The 15185-nt window shown below is 44.2% G+C and overlaps 1 protein-coding gene across 1 annotated transcript; it reads left to right on the top strand.

Annotated features, from left to right (window-relative positions):
* Positions 1 to 2201: 2201 nt before the first annotated feature.
* LOC143136816 (plexin-C1-like) lies at positions 2202 to 6318 on the top strand. The gene is made up of 4 exons (XM_076297488.1): positions 2202 to 2313; positions 5778 to 5886; positions 5985 to 6114; positions 6218 to 6318. The coding sequence occupies exons 1-4, from the start codon at positions 2213 to 2215 to the stop codon at positions 6316 to 6318; spliced, it is 441 nt and encodes a 146-aa protein (XP_076153603.1). The 5' UTR covers positions 2202 to 2212.
* Positions 6319 to 15185: the final 8867 nt, after the last annotated feature.

Here is a 15185-nt window from a genome sequence, read left to right as displayed (position 1 = left end):
TCAGTTCTCCCCCGTACAAGCACCAGATCTGGCCAGACGTGGGTCGTGGTGTCGCTTGGGCCCTCGGTTTCCCGCCGTGCAGCTGCGCTACCTCAAACAGCAGCAAACAGTCCCACTGCAAGCCGAACCCCCGGATACGCTGGAACCCCTGGACGTTCGGTAGCCCCTTCTGGCTACTGTGACAGCTCGTGTCCGTTGCCACCTGTCCACAGTGTGCCGATCTCCAGGCGGTCAGCAGTCCACGTCGAGGTCCCTCCTCGCGCTGCCCTCTTGTAGAACTTTTGTCGGCTGACTCTCGAGCACAACGATGCTCCACTGTGGCGGGAAATGGAGACCCCGACCCTCTCAGCAGGCTCGGGACACACAGGAACTCACACACAAAACATGAAAAACATTGCGCAGACTTGCGTCGAACGTGCGCACTTCAAACAGTCCACAAAACGAAAGCTCCCAAGGCTCTACAGGTCGACGTTACCCTCTTGGTCACTAGCTGGAGCACCGCAAGCTCCCGAACTAGCAGCTATGACTCCATCACACTCTCGACCGGCAGCTGACGCTCTGGAAGTTCTTCAGTAGCTGGCGGTGTAAACCCGGCCGCTGTGGTCGTGTTCCAAGGTCGTCAGAGAGTTCGCGGTCTCTATGGATGAGATCCTCGGATGACGGCAGCATCGCGTCGAGCCGGGAACTCCTCAGCCGGGGACGCTTCCTCCAGTGTTGGCAGCTCTTGTCGGCTGTGCAGGACTGGTCCCGCTGGTCGACTGGTCCCGCGCCGGGCCAGAAGGTCCTCCATCCTCCGCAGTGGCGAGCTCAGCGAGCTGGCTAGTCCTTAAAAGGACCATTGGAACATCTGCTGAGGTTCGCCGCCATCTTGTTGGTCTGGTCTTCGGCCTTCTTCTCCATCTTGATCTGGCGTAGATCTTCGCGCCCCGGGAGGGGCCCATCCCACTTCTGACACCAATGTAGCGAGCTCACCCTCAGACAAGATTCACCTTTGGCCAGGACGGCCATTTATTGGAACAGGAAGACTCGGACGTACACAGACAACTACATAGGGCAACACAGGGGTAGTCTCAGCCGCACATGCTACACACAATAAGGGTTTACCACACACATCAACACGAGGTACAACTAAAGAGACTAACACACTAACAAATACACAACATGGTACACGCAACTACAACTATTATAATCGACATTACACATTCTAGCATTCACTCGCACTGCATTCTGGGAGACACTCATTCAACGTTAGACATGAACATCCACCGACGCTACAATATGTTGAAACAAGGCCAGCCTATATTACACAAAGCTTCTTTTGTCAAAAAACCCATGTTTTGATTTTATGAAATTGTTATGCTGATAAAAGATTTCAATCTATTATGCGGCTTGCCCTTTCGACCTACCCATGTCAAAACACATCTGGTGAACTCGGATTACTGCTCTATATAGTGCACAAAGCTTCTTTTTCCCAAAAACCCATTCTTTAATTTTATAAATATTTTTAATGAGCCCTTCCAGTCGGGAGGGGTTATCGTGCAGCCGGAGGCTTTCCGGTCACTTGGACTAAGCACTGGGACTGACACCGACGCAGCCGCGAGCGGTGAGCTGAGCTGTCATTGCCGGGGACGACAATGGCTCGGGAGGGGGTTATGTAGCGTCGGTGGATGTACATGTCTAACGTTGAATGAGTGTCTCCCAGAATGCAGTGCGAGTGAATGCTAGAATGTGTAATGTCGATTATAATAGTTGTAGTTACGTTTAGCATGTTGTGTATTTGTTAGCGTGTTAGTCTCTTTAGTTGTACCTCATGTGTTTATCCTCGTGTTGATGTGTGTGGTAAACCCTTATTGTGTGTAGTATGTGCAGCTGAGACTACCCCTGTGTTGCTCTATGTAGTTGTCTGTGTCCGTATGAGTCTTCCTGTTCCAATAAATGGCCGTCCTGGCCAAAGGTGAATCTTGTCTGAGGGTGATTTTTTACTATTAAAATTTTTTATAAATCTATTATGTGCCTTCACATTTTGACCTACCCATGTCAAAACACATCTGCTGCACTCAGCTAACTGCCTACATAGTACACAAAGCTTCTTTTTTCCAAAAACTTACTCTTTGATTTTATATACATTTTCTACTATTAAAAAATGCTATAAATCTATTATGCGCCTTCACCTTAAAATACTGTGTGTGTGTGTGTGTGTTTGTGTGTGTAGATGATAAAGGTACCTGTGGCCCGGTGTGGTGTGTATCAGACTCTGGGGGACTGCTGGTCGGCCCTGGACCCCTTCTGTGGCTGGTGTGTGTCTCAGAACAGGTGAGAACATTTGAAGCTGCACCGCTGTGGTCTTGCGTTAATGACCTAAAAGTTACTCACTTGAAGCTGCACCGCTGTGGTCTTGCGTTAATGACCTAAAAGTTACTCACTTGAAGCTGCACCACTGTGGTCTTGCGTTAATGACCTAAAAGTTACTCACTTGAAGCTGCACCGCTGTGGTCTTGCGTTAATGACCTAAAAGTTACTCACTTGAAGCTGCACCGATGTGGTCTTGCGTTAATGACCTAAAAGTTACTCACTTGAAGCTGCACCGCTGTGGTCTTGCGTTAATGACCTAAAAGTTACTCACTTGCTCACTTGAACACGCTCTCACATATCACACATCTGTCATTCACATTGTAGCATTGCACTTTAACACTTACAACAAAGTGTTGTCACCACCAAAGACAACTGGACCACACGCACGTACATGCGCACACATACACACTTGGGCATACCATTTACTGTAACCATATTTGCTTGTCATTCACACCCTTACTATATCAGACTATATCAGACTATATCAGATGCAGACCTCTTCTCACTTCTTCTTTCTTACCACCTAATTGGCAGCACACAGTCACTATGCTTCTAGTGGTTAGCACCATATGCTGTATAGAAACCTATATCTATGGTAAGCACCATGTGCTGTATAGAAACCTATATCTATGGTTAGCACCATGTGCTGTATAGAAACCTATATCTATGGTTAGCACTATATGCTGTATAGAAACCTATATCTATGGTTAGCACCAGGCTTGGAATTTCACCATTCTGGGGGCAAGGCCACTTGGCCTTCAGTTGGGCATATTTGGTGGGGGGCACAAAGGCCACATGTCAGGGCACCAAGGCCAAAGTTAACTATACAGTAGTAGGCTATACAAATGATCAAAGTTGTAGATAGGTAGGTAGGTAGGTAGATAGGTAGATAGATAGATAGATAGATAGATAGATAGATAGATAGATCCCCGGGGGAAATTCAAGAATTAAGTATTAAGTATATCAAGTATTTAGCCTATTCACTGCAGTAGACCTGCATCACTGTATGAAACATTACAAAAACATGAAACATGACATATTACATAGAACTGTAAATCATCTGATCATCTAATATTTGCAGATATCTAGGCTATATATAACATTTATTTTATATTTGGCCTGTTATGAAATCATGTATTAAACAATTTAAGCACAGCTCAGCTTTAAGAAACTCAAATAGCCTAGATGCATGCTTAGCATTTTGTGATCATTATGGCTACTTTCACAAACTCTTAGTCAGCTGTCCTATGATTTACCAATATAGGCGATATTTGTAACTTTATTTTGTATTTGGCCCGTTATGAAATCATGTGGAACAATTTAAACACATTGTAAAACGTAAAGCCCAAATTTGGAGACATCCATGCATGTCGAAATTTGCTACAAATTTAAAACTAGATTAGGCTACTCTGGAACGGCTAACTGTACAGGGGACTGCTTTACACTTTTGTGTTCGGTAAGGTCTGCTGTTTATTCTGATATCTGGTATGTCATGTGTTAAAAGAAGGGTTCGTGAAGTATTCCACCGAGATGAATGGGTAGTGAGATCATGGGACGCAAAACCCTCAATAGAATGTATGATTAAATTGAATTATATTATTTACTTTTCTCGCGAACCGTTCAACACAGCAATTATCGGCTAACATCGTTTAAAAGCTGAGAAAAAGCTCTTTCATGTGATGCTTGTGATGTCTGTGTGATGAATAGGCTACTTCGCGAGTAGTTCAACTGAGAAGAATGGGTGAATTTGGACGCACTTTCTTTCTTGCGCGGTCACTTTCTCCACTGCGTAAAAGACTAAATTAATTTGCGCTGTGAATGCTAAGATTATTTTGACAGGCCACAGACTAAATAAAAATCGCTATTAGTAGGACGCAAAGCAGAATATTGAAAGAACGGGGCACCAAGGCCACCGTGGCCTGTAAACCTCTGATTTTCGAAGGGGCCTCACGGCCAATGCAAGGGGCTACGGCGGCCATGGCCGTCGTGGCCGTCGTGAAATTCCTACCCTGGTTAGCACCATATGCTGTATAGATTAGAAACCTATATCTATGGTTAGCACCATGTGCTGTATAGAAACCTATATCTATGGTAAGCACCATGTGCTGTATAGAAACCTATATCTATGGTTAGCACCATGTGCTGTATAGAAACCTATATCTATGGTTAGCACTATATGCTGTATAGAAACCTATATCTATGGTTAGCACTATATATAATAATAATAATAATAAGCTTTATTTGTATAGCACCTTTCATACACAGAATGCAGCTCAAGGTGCTTTACATTTGAAGCATGTAACAAAATAAGTCAGTCAGTCATTATCAATCACATTTCTTCATTGCTGGGGCCGTTTATGATCGATCCACTCAGCAACATATCAAAAATATAGAAAATGACATGTCATAAGACTGGCAGCCTTAACCCTCTTACCCCCCACAAGCACGCCATATGGCAACTGTGGCAAGGAAAAACTCCCATATTCCAGGAAGAAACCTTGAGCAGAACCTGACTTAATAGGGGGAGCCCATCTGCTTCTGGCTGGCTGCGCCCTCCAATAGCAGCAGATGTAGAATAATCTGAAAAAGTAGTCTACAGGATAAGACGAGTTAACTAAAAGCTTTCCTGTACAGGTATGTTTTCAGATCTTTTTTAAAAATATTTACTGAACTCGCCTGCTTGATGTACAGAGGCAGGGTGTTCCATAGTTTGGGGGCATAATGGATAAAAGCAGCTTCTCCACTTTGTTTGTGGAGCACTTTGGGTACGATTAAAAGATTAGAATTGGATGATCTAAGTTTCCTTTGTGGTTGATAAGATATTAAAAGCTCAGAGATATATGAAGGTGCTGTGCCATTCAGAGCTTTGTAAGTAATTAACATAACCTTAAAATCAATTCTATAGGAAATAGGGAGCCAGTGCAGTTCAGCCAACACAGGGGTGAAGTGTTCTCTCTTCTTAGTCTTAGTTAAAAGTCTAGCCGCAGAGTTCTGTATGCTGTATAGAAACCTATATCTATGGTTAGCACAATATGCTGTATAGAAACCTATATCTATAGTTAGCACCATATGCTGTATAGATTAGAAACCTATATCTATGGTTAGCACCATGTGCTGTATAGAAACCTATATCTATGGTAAGCACCATGTGCTGTATAGAAACCTATATCTATGGTTAGCACCATGTGCTGTATAGAAACCTATATCTATGGTTAGCACTATATGCTGTATAGAAACCTATATCTATGGTTAGCACTATATGCTGTATAGAAACCTATATCTATGGTAAGCACCATATGCTGTATAGATTAGAAACCTATATCTATGGTTAGCACCATATGCTGTATAGATTAGAAACCTATATCTATGGTTAGCACCATGTCTCTCCTCACCCTTGGGCCTCAGTGTTCTCTGTTCTGTTCCAGATGCAGGTTCCAACATGACTGTTCCAACTCGGACTGGGTCTCGGTTCCTGGGACGTCCCAGCAGAGGGACATTATGTCTGTCCACATGATCAGAAGCAGCACTGGACAGGTACAGAGGTTTACATTGTGTTGTTATTGGTGTTGTTGTTGTTGTTGTTGATTTCCTATCAGATCCCAGTGTGAGTCTGTGGGTCTCTCTCCTGCTAGGACATCACAGTGACAGCTGCACCCAACCTGAACGGAGGCATACGTTCCTCATGTGCTTTAGAGAAGTGTGACAGTCCAGGCCCCTCCAACTGTTCCTGCACCTTCTCTAGTGAGAGCTTCCCTGCTGAAGGTCTGTGAATGGACACGTCTGCTTATTACTGCTCCAGTAAACCACAGTGGGCAGCTGTAGTGTGTCTGACCCAGAGAGCCTCTGTGTGTGTTCATGTGTGCAGGACTCAGAGTTACGATCACAGTCCAGACGGAGACGCTCTCTAAGGAAGTGCTTTTGAAAAACTGCTCCAGCATCAGAGGAAGGCCAACTTATGCTCTGTGAGAAAACTGTGGTTATGCTTGCTCGTTACATTCATACAGACATTGTTTTTTTGTTTTTTTTAAAGTATATGTTTTTGGCCATTTTATGCCTTTAATGATAGTGACACTGGAGAGTGACAGGAAGCGAATGGGAGAGAGAGCAGGGGTGGGATCCAGAAAGAACCCGGGTGCCGGCGTACGGTGCAGGTGCCCCAGCCAGTTGTGCCACAGCTGGGGCCAGACATTGTTTTTTAAGACTTTTGTCAACAGATGAATCACATTCCACTGTGTAAGATAATGAACATTGACTCAAGAGTTCAGCATTTGAAAGAAAGTGATATTTCAGCAGTTTGGCAAAGATGTTCACAGCGTAGTAGAGATAGAGATGTATGTGTGTGTGTTCCACAGGTGTATGGACAATTGTATAGCTAAAATTAGTAAGAATGACAATTTCTAGTTATTTGTTTAGTTAAAGCAACACCAAAGAACTTTTCATCTGTCGCACGCACTATTTGTTTATCCAGCACCGGCTTTGCAAATAACAATGTCCACAGACAAGGTAGAATAAGTTGCATGATTTTATGAAAGTACGATGTATTGCAACATCAGATGCAAGTGAAATTTGTAGTTTCTCATGTCTCATTCCATCGAACTACAGATCCGCTACCCGATGCAGCAAACTTACATAGTGCGGTTAGAGCCGATAGAGGGCCGCGAAGCGAATGCAGAAAGTGCCGTTCACCCTGTTACGAGTTGATGAACCACTGAAACGATTTTGGAAACATTATTTTAAGGTACAAAAAACTCTTTGGTGTTGCTTTAATTGCTTTATTTAATAGCAGACCTTTATTATTTTGTTATATTTTCAACAGTTTTTTGTTGTGGACACCTGGGGGCAGTATTGAGAAAAAAGGGGGAATACATAATTAGGTTCTGCTTTTTTTGCTTATGTGGAATAAACTTTTCTTTCTCCGTCTCTCCTTGTCCCACACACTCTCCGTCTCCACCTTACCATTTCTAATGAACCTCCACGGTGCGTGCTCCCACCACCACCACCCATGTTATGCTACGTCATTTTTGTAGAGCCAATAAGGCTGTGCATACGTTTATGGACGTAGGCACGCTTCAATTAAACTGAAATACACATTTTGCGCATCATGTACAAAAATCCGGGACATTCAGCGTCCAGGATTTTTATTTTTATTTTCCTGGACAGACCATGAAAATTCTGGACAATCAGGAAAATCCTGGACAGGTGGTAACCCTAGTTACACTTAAAGCCTTGTAGTTAGAGGACTTTGCATACTGTCGGTAGGAAAACAGATAGGTGCAAGATTGAGGTAGCTATAATGCTAATAGCGAAAATGGCTAAGCAGCTACAATGCAACGAGAGGCTTAAGCGATATGTCACACACAGGCATTCATGAATGCTAAGGGTCCAATACTCTAGGCCCAATTTCACTAACGTAAACTTCTAGCCAGCTAAGATTGCCAAATCAGGCCTGGGATTATTACTATTGATTAATTTCACTGACACTTTTATTCAAAACGACTTTCAATTCTCTTATTGCAAGGGCCAGTCTCCCTGGAGCAACTCTGGGTTAAGTCAAAGATTGTTAAGGCGGAGCAAGATACTTCGTCGTAGTTCATGTCTATGGGCGCGAAATGGGGATCGAATCCTGTCTGCATAAAGAGGCGTGTCGATGACATACGTTGATGAGCGTACGTTGCAAACCGCCAACAGCAGCGGCATAAATAACCGGCGCACACCTGATATAAGGTCGATTTTCTCCAGACTGGAATGCTCACAAATGCTAAAAATGTACCTGAAATGTTCACAAGGGTTTGAGGATCATGAAAACGTGCCCGAAATTCACATTCCTAACTCTATAGAACTAAGACCTTAGCATATGTGGTAAAATTCTGAGCTATGCCCATAGACTTCAATGGAGCAGTCGCTGCCTCTGCTCTGCATAAAGGGGGATTTTGACCCCCCCCCCTCGTGCGATCCGGGTTCCCGGAAGTGGCTCCTGATGAAGTATCTTGCTCCGCCTTAACAATCTTTGGTTAAGTGGCTTGCTCAAGGGCACAACGGTGGCAGCCAGGAATCGAACCAACAACTATTACTGGCTACTGCATGCTAGCCCAGCTCCTTAACCACTATGCTACTGCATGCTAGCCCAGCTCCTTAACTACTATGCTACTGCATGCTAGCCCAGCTCCTTAACGACTACACTCAGTCCCAATCATTACAATTAATACATTTAAACAAGAAAGGTTGAATCTAATCAGCACCCCAGGAAGTAGCCTGTGTACCTTATTTTACTCAAATTTACCACTAGAACTTTTTATAGGGGTTTTTAATAGAACTAGTCTACAAGTGATATCTGACTCTTTTTACTTGCCTCATCCTCTCTCTCTGTCTCTCTCTCTGTCTCTTTAGGATGTATGTAAAAATATAACACTGGGACAGAACTACACAGTAAGTTGCAGATTTCTCTTTTTTATTCAGACCAGTGACGATGTGTTCCAAACACAAAGGAAGTACCCAGTGTTGCGGGATGTGGTTGCTTAACAGTGTTGTATTAATAACCTGCCCGTAAACTGCTCACCACTGAGAAATGTCCCTTGTCTTTTTTAGCTCTTAGCTCTTAGCTCTTTGTATGTTTTCATGTCCTGTAAAGTAACACAATGTAAGAATTCCCTTTTTTGTAAATGTTCGATGTACTGGGTACTCATTTAGCGCTAAGGGGGTTTGTGTAAAACTGAGAAAAAGGATCATGGTCCTTCCTTCAACAACGTTACATAGTGCAATACTAGGGCTCCAGGCGCACATTGGCAATGTCAGAGACGCCATTGTCTGTATTGTAAATCAGTGTAGCATCAAAGTAAATTTGAAGTTGTTACTTCGAGATTAAAGGACATTTTGATGACATTAAAGAAACCAAGATCATTTCATGAATAGATTAATATTAACATTAAATGTAATGTAGCGTCGGCGCATAAAGACTGTGTTAGCGTTCTCCAGCGAAAGGCATGCTGGGACACGAGGGTGAACAATCGGGGGGTTTATGTCGTTATTCCCCTAAGTTAGAAGTGTAAAGTTGGTGTTTTTATCGTAACCTGTTTCCCTTTTTAGTTATCCCTCATGTGTGTTCCTTTTCGTGTGGGGGGCTGGACCTCCCCTGTTGGTGTAGTATGTGTGTTTCCTTGACCTGCCCTGTGTGTATTGTAATCTGTGTCTGAGTCCCTGCCCTCGTTCGTGAGCCAATAAAGCTGCCATTAAACAACGTTGGTGTCGTGTGCATTAAACGTTACATTGGTGTCAGAAGCGACTTTCGAACATGGAAGCCTCCAATGCAGGACTGAGTGGCGGAGCTGCCCCTGCCCCGGGAGTCTACGTGAGTTATCAGGGCTCCGAAGGCTCGCACAAAGGCTCGGCGACGGAGGGAGAGGAAGAGGGGCGCCATCATCAAAGCCTGGCTCCGCGTGGCGGACGAAGCGCCGGGAGATCTTTGCACGGGGGAAGAGGGCCGTCTACTTGAGCCGCGTGAGGAGGAGGAGGACGAGAGCGAGTTCCTCGGGAGACACTCGGGCCTGCTGGCGGCGGAGTTCGCGCCAGGGGCGAGTGAGGAACAGAGCGGCGGCGAGAGCGGGAACGAGAGTGAGAGCGGCGCGGAAGACGGGCCACCTCGAGGTGGGGCCGGAGAGGCTGCCCCCGCCGGGTGAGAGACGGCGCAAGCTGGCGGCTGACTTCCGGCCCTCCTCGACAGGCCGACTGTGGGCCCCGGAGAGAAGCCCGTTCGTCGCGGGGGAGATGGAAGCGGCGAGGAGGATTGGGAGCCTGGGCGGTCGCGCCTGCTTCGCGCCATTTTGGAGCCACGAGGGGTGCGGGGACTTTTGGGTAGGAGAGAGGGTGGGGGCCCTCTAGTGTGTGACTGTTTTGTGTGTGTTTTAACTTTTGGGTGCGTGTGAGGGGCACCGTGCAGTGCTAGGCGCTAGTTCTTGTTGGCCTTTTAAAAAAAAAAAAAAAAGAAGTTCGTTGTGTGGAGTTCGATAGCACGACCATCTCGGGGGTCGTGCCTTCGCCGAGGCCGCGAAGGAGTGGGACGGGCCGGGAACAGAGCAGTACGGCTCTGCGAGATGGCAACACGAGGAGGGACGCCGAAGACTGTAGCTGCAGCGGGAGAGCTCAGCGCGGTCCGGTTGCTGTGGAGTCGGTGCCTGTCTGTCCCGGTCGGCGACTCGACGGAGCGGAGTGGCGTTGGCGCAGCTTCACCTGGCCCCCCTCGAACCCCGGTGCTTGGTACAGTGTCGACGGTTGTAAGGCCACCTAGGGCCCCGTCTGGAGAGGAAGAGTGCCGTGGTGACACGCCGCGGAAAGGGCAGCCTGAGGGCGGCTGCTGAGAGGGAGCTGGTGACGAGCGGGTCGGCCACGTGGCTGCTAGCACGCCCGAACTGGATTGCTAGCAGCGTGGCGCCCCGTTGAGTGAGCTCCTGCGGCGCGTGCACCCCACGTGAGTTGGCGGTACTGTCGCACTGGACTGAGTGGCGGGCGACGCGCGCCGACGCTAGCATGTGGCTACCTCGTGGGCTTGTTGGGGGAGCTATGTAGCGTCGGCGCATAAAGACTGTGTTAGCGTTCTCCAGCGAAAGGCATGCTGGGACACGAGGGTGAACAATCGGGGGGTTTATGTCGTTATTCCCCAAAGTTAGAAGTGTAAAGTTGGTGTTTTTATCGTAACCTGTTTCCCTTTTTAGTTATCCCTCATGTGTGTTCCTTTTCGTGTGGGGGGCTGGACCTCCCCTGTTGGTGTAGTATGTGTGTTTCCTTGACCTGCCCTGTGTGTATTGTAATCTGTGTCTGAGTCCCTGCCCTCGTTCGTGAGCCAATAAAGCTGCCATTGAACAACGTTGGTGTCGTGTGCATTAAACGTTACAGTAATTATTATTATTCTATGAAAAATAATAAATAAATAAATAAACAGTACCATATCATTAACTTCTGAAGATGTAAAACAGTTAGTTAATAGCATTGTTTTTTACTGTTTTATTTTCTTTGAACCATTCCGTCCAGGCCCGGGGTGGGTAATCGGGAGAATTCTCGGTGGGCCGCTTCACTTTTGGGCCGGTCGAGGAAAAAAAATATTGACATTTGTCACGTTAGTCTATCTTCTCTTAAAGTAGGCTATACACGTTCCGCATTCTGTGCATGACACCGTTGCCTCTGTATGGGTTGTAGCCTACCATGTGAGTGAGTTTTCCCCTCCCAAAAAGAGTTGGTTGGGTCCATATCGCCCGTCTTTTCCAAAAAGTTTTCTCTGATAGCCTACGGATAGCCGGGCCGGCCCTACAGTAGCCATAAGCGTCAGGAAGGATGGATGTAGGAAGAGGCCAGGAGGGATGAAACGGCCAGGTAGAATGCTGCTAAATGTGCCAAGCTTCCAGATTACAGACAAAAGTGGCAACTGGTAAAGAGAGATAGCCTATAGGCAATGATTAGCCTATTGACAATGTAATTATTGGGCTAATATTGGACGTTTGTCAAGCTATTGGCAAGCAACATATTAAATTACTTTAAAATTAGCCTTTTGTATCCGATTCATAGACTTTGCAGTATGCAAATATTGATAACAAAACTGAAGCATGATCTGTGTAGGCCTATGCAATAAAAATTGTAGCCTCTGAGCAGCAGATCAACCAGTCGACCACTGAAAATGATGAGCCCGAAATTAGTGATGAGGAGGCCATGACTACAGGGACAAGTATAGAGGATAATTTATAGATATTTAATGTAAGAAAGAGCAATTATGCTACATGATAAACATATATGCCTTGTTTGCTCAGAAGAGGGTGTAGTAAAGGAGTAGGCTAAATCACCTAACAACATTAGTTACATGCAAAAACATAGCCTAAACATTAGTTCAATATGCCTCTTTGTGGGAAGCGTGGGATAGGCTACATTTCAAAGGCTCTTTCTTTCTTTCTTTCTTTTTTCTTTCTTTCTGGTTTTGTTAACTGATTCCGTCCATTTAATAGTACAGCATAATGATGTTGTACTGTGATATTAATCTTTAAGACAATCAGACAGATGTGTTTACATGCTTAGCATGCAGGCTACAGTACAGTAGGCATGTATACTGTAGTGTTCCATTCACGGAGCGTATGCTGCAACAATTAGCTTCCTCGATAAACAGTTGTAAGTGGTTTACGTTTCTTCATTCGGATTAATTTGCAATCCATTCCATTCTGAATAAACAAACATAGTTTAGCCTACATTCTTCATTATTGCATTATTCATTACTATAATTCTAAACGGATTTCTGTAGCTCAAACAGCTCGGAATTGTAATTGAGAACGTCAGTTGTAATGGCCCACGTATTTAAAAAATGTCGGGTTTAAATCGGGCTCGGGCTCATATTACAGTTAATGTGTCGGGCCGGGTCGGGTTCGGGCACAATGTGCACGGGCTCGGGTAGGGTCGGGCTTGATTTTTTGGGCCCGATCTAAGCTCTACTACATACAGTATACTTTGGAAAACGTATAATGAGCGGCATGGCCCCTTTGCCATAATGCGCAACGTAACGCATGTGCGCACACTCACAGATAGAAAATGCATTGACCATGACGACAAGAAGTCCTCCCGGAGTTGTGCCTTTTATCATTACTTTCGGTTACAATAACTTCGTGCACAGAGGAAATAAGCGAACAGCTACATGCAAGGTGTGTGGCACCAGGATAAATTATACCTATTCAACAACGTCTGTCTGATTTCATCAGGCATCTCCAATAGTAGTGTAATGCCTTGCAATTCAGAGACAGCAACGAATTACTTCGAAATGACAGTAATAATACATAATACATTACGATTTTGTAACTTGCCCAACACTGGTCATAATTAGGTGCTGAGGCAGGTGGTTGCCCAGGGCGTCATACAAGCGACAACCACCACGGTTTAGAGCAGTGTTTCTCAAAGTGTGGTCCGCAAGCTATCCCAAGTGGTCCGCGAGCAGACGTGCTAAAATTTAATATAGATGAGTTGTTTGCAATATTGAACCAACTTGTATGTAAATCCAAACAGTTCTGCAACACTGTCTATGTAAGATATGGCAGTTTAAATCATATGAATCCTCTGACACAATAAGCAAAGTGCAAAGTCAATAAGCAAGGTGGTTCAGTGAGTATTGTGTAGGCTAATATACTGTTGAAGTAGGTCTAATCTTTTTTTTTTTTAGCCACATTTATTGTGCGTACTCAGGATGGGGTCCCGAGTCTATGCACCAAGTTTGGTATCGATACGTGAAAGCATTCCTGAGATATGACCTACTTTCTGTTTTGCGGCTACGGATTTCGTTTGGCTGTAACGGCTGTGACGGGTGAATGCTTTGAAATTTCAAAAAGTCCTTCTGATAAGTTTTGTCAGGCTACAGAGGAATTGACCAATGGCAGCAGTTAACGTTTCCCTGTGGTTTATTTACCAAATATGAAACATGACAGAGGCATTAAAATGCTACTTGTTTTCAGTATACTGTTTCACTGATTTATTTTTAAAATATGAGCTATGACTGAAGTTGGGTATGAATGTTCAGTGTTTCCCACTGAATTGGATTAAATGTGTGGCGGTGGCTGACTTGGGCAACGGGGGTGGTGGTGGTGGGGGGGTGGTCTTATTGAGTGCCTGTCACTTTAAGGCGTTTGTTAGGAAACCCTTGCCATTTTTACACAGTTAAATTAAACGTTCATACTTCTCCTTGAGACAAACAGTTCTGAATCTTGGAAAAATGTTCCATTTACATCGGGACATTTAGTGTCAGAGTCAATAAAATTAATAGAGCATGCATGAGTAACCTAGTCGAATGAAAGTGATTGAATTATTTTTAAATTATTTAAATAGTACAACATACATTTACCATAAAGTACAGGGGCCTACAACCTTTTTCAGCTCAAAGGACCCTTAAGTGAATATATTTCACTTAACTCATCAAATGTAGCTGGATACTCATAAATGCATCTATAATAGCCACAATAGGATGTGTGTGGTTTGAAATGAGAATAAACAAGAAATAATATTTGCATTAATTGCCCATTATAAATTATATAACAATGCACCTTACTAGCATTAATACTTGTGTGAAGCTCAAATTTCTTTACCATAATAAAGTACAGAGGCCTTCAACCTTTTTCAGCTAAAGGGACCCTTGGCTGAGGCCATAAGGCCAAGGCCAAAATGTTACCAGCATTCGTGAACATGAAAATGTATTCACAAATCCATTCAATGATTTGGATTATCTTAAAAATGTAATGTCTTCACCCAAACTACACTGTACTACAACCAAAGTTCATAAATATCGGCCCTGTAGCTTTTCATGTTGTTGTATCATACAATGAACAAACAAACCATAATATAGAGTAGCCTATGTAATCTAGTCTAATCTCATTGACGCATAACATGTGGCATGGCTTCATTCATTAGGCTACCACACGTAAATCATGGCAATAAGAATAGCAGGTTACACGTTCAATATGGTGTGGGCAGTGTAGTTCAATTTGAGGGGGCGTCATATCAGTGGCATTGCTTATGATTAAAAAGCAGAGTGCAGAGTCAATAAAACAAAACAAAAATAAAAGAAAGAAATACATTAGGCAGGCAAGTGCCAGTGTATTGCTGTCTTTGAAAAGTTTTTGTTTGGAAGAAAGTAGCGCACCAATCTAAGTTTTTCTTAAAGTTGTTTCGTGCGCAGGTTCACCGTTGGTCATTGATCATGGTGAAATAGCCTATCACTTATATTGGTTTATAGCCAACTATGTGTCAGTCATTTCCATTACAAATAGGCCTAATACAATTTTAGATATTTAATCCCTAAAATGTATCACATGAGGATAAAAATC

This window comes from Alosa pseudoharengus, unplaced genomic scaffold, assembly GCF_046254945.1.
Source record: "Alosa pseudoharengus isolate Yale_2024_CS ecotype anadromous, Long Island Sound unplaced genomic scaffold, YU_APseudo_1.1 YU_APseudo_1.1_scf_20, whole genome shotgun sequence".
Taxonomy (NCBI): domain Eukaryota; kingdom Metazoa; phylum Chordata; class Actinopteri; order Clupeiformes; family Clupeidae; genus Alosa; species Alosa pseudoharengus.
The sequence above is the reverse complement of the archived record's forward strand: the minus strand, read 5'-3'. Positions and strand labels throughout refer to the sequence as shown.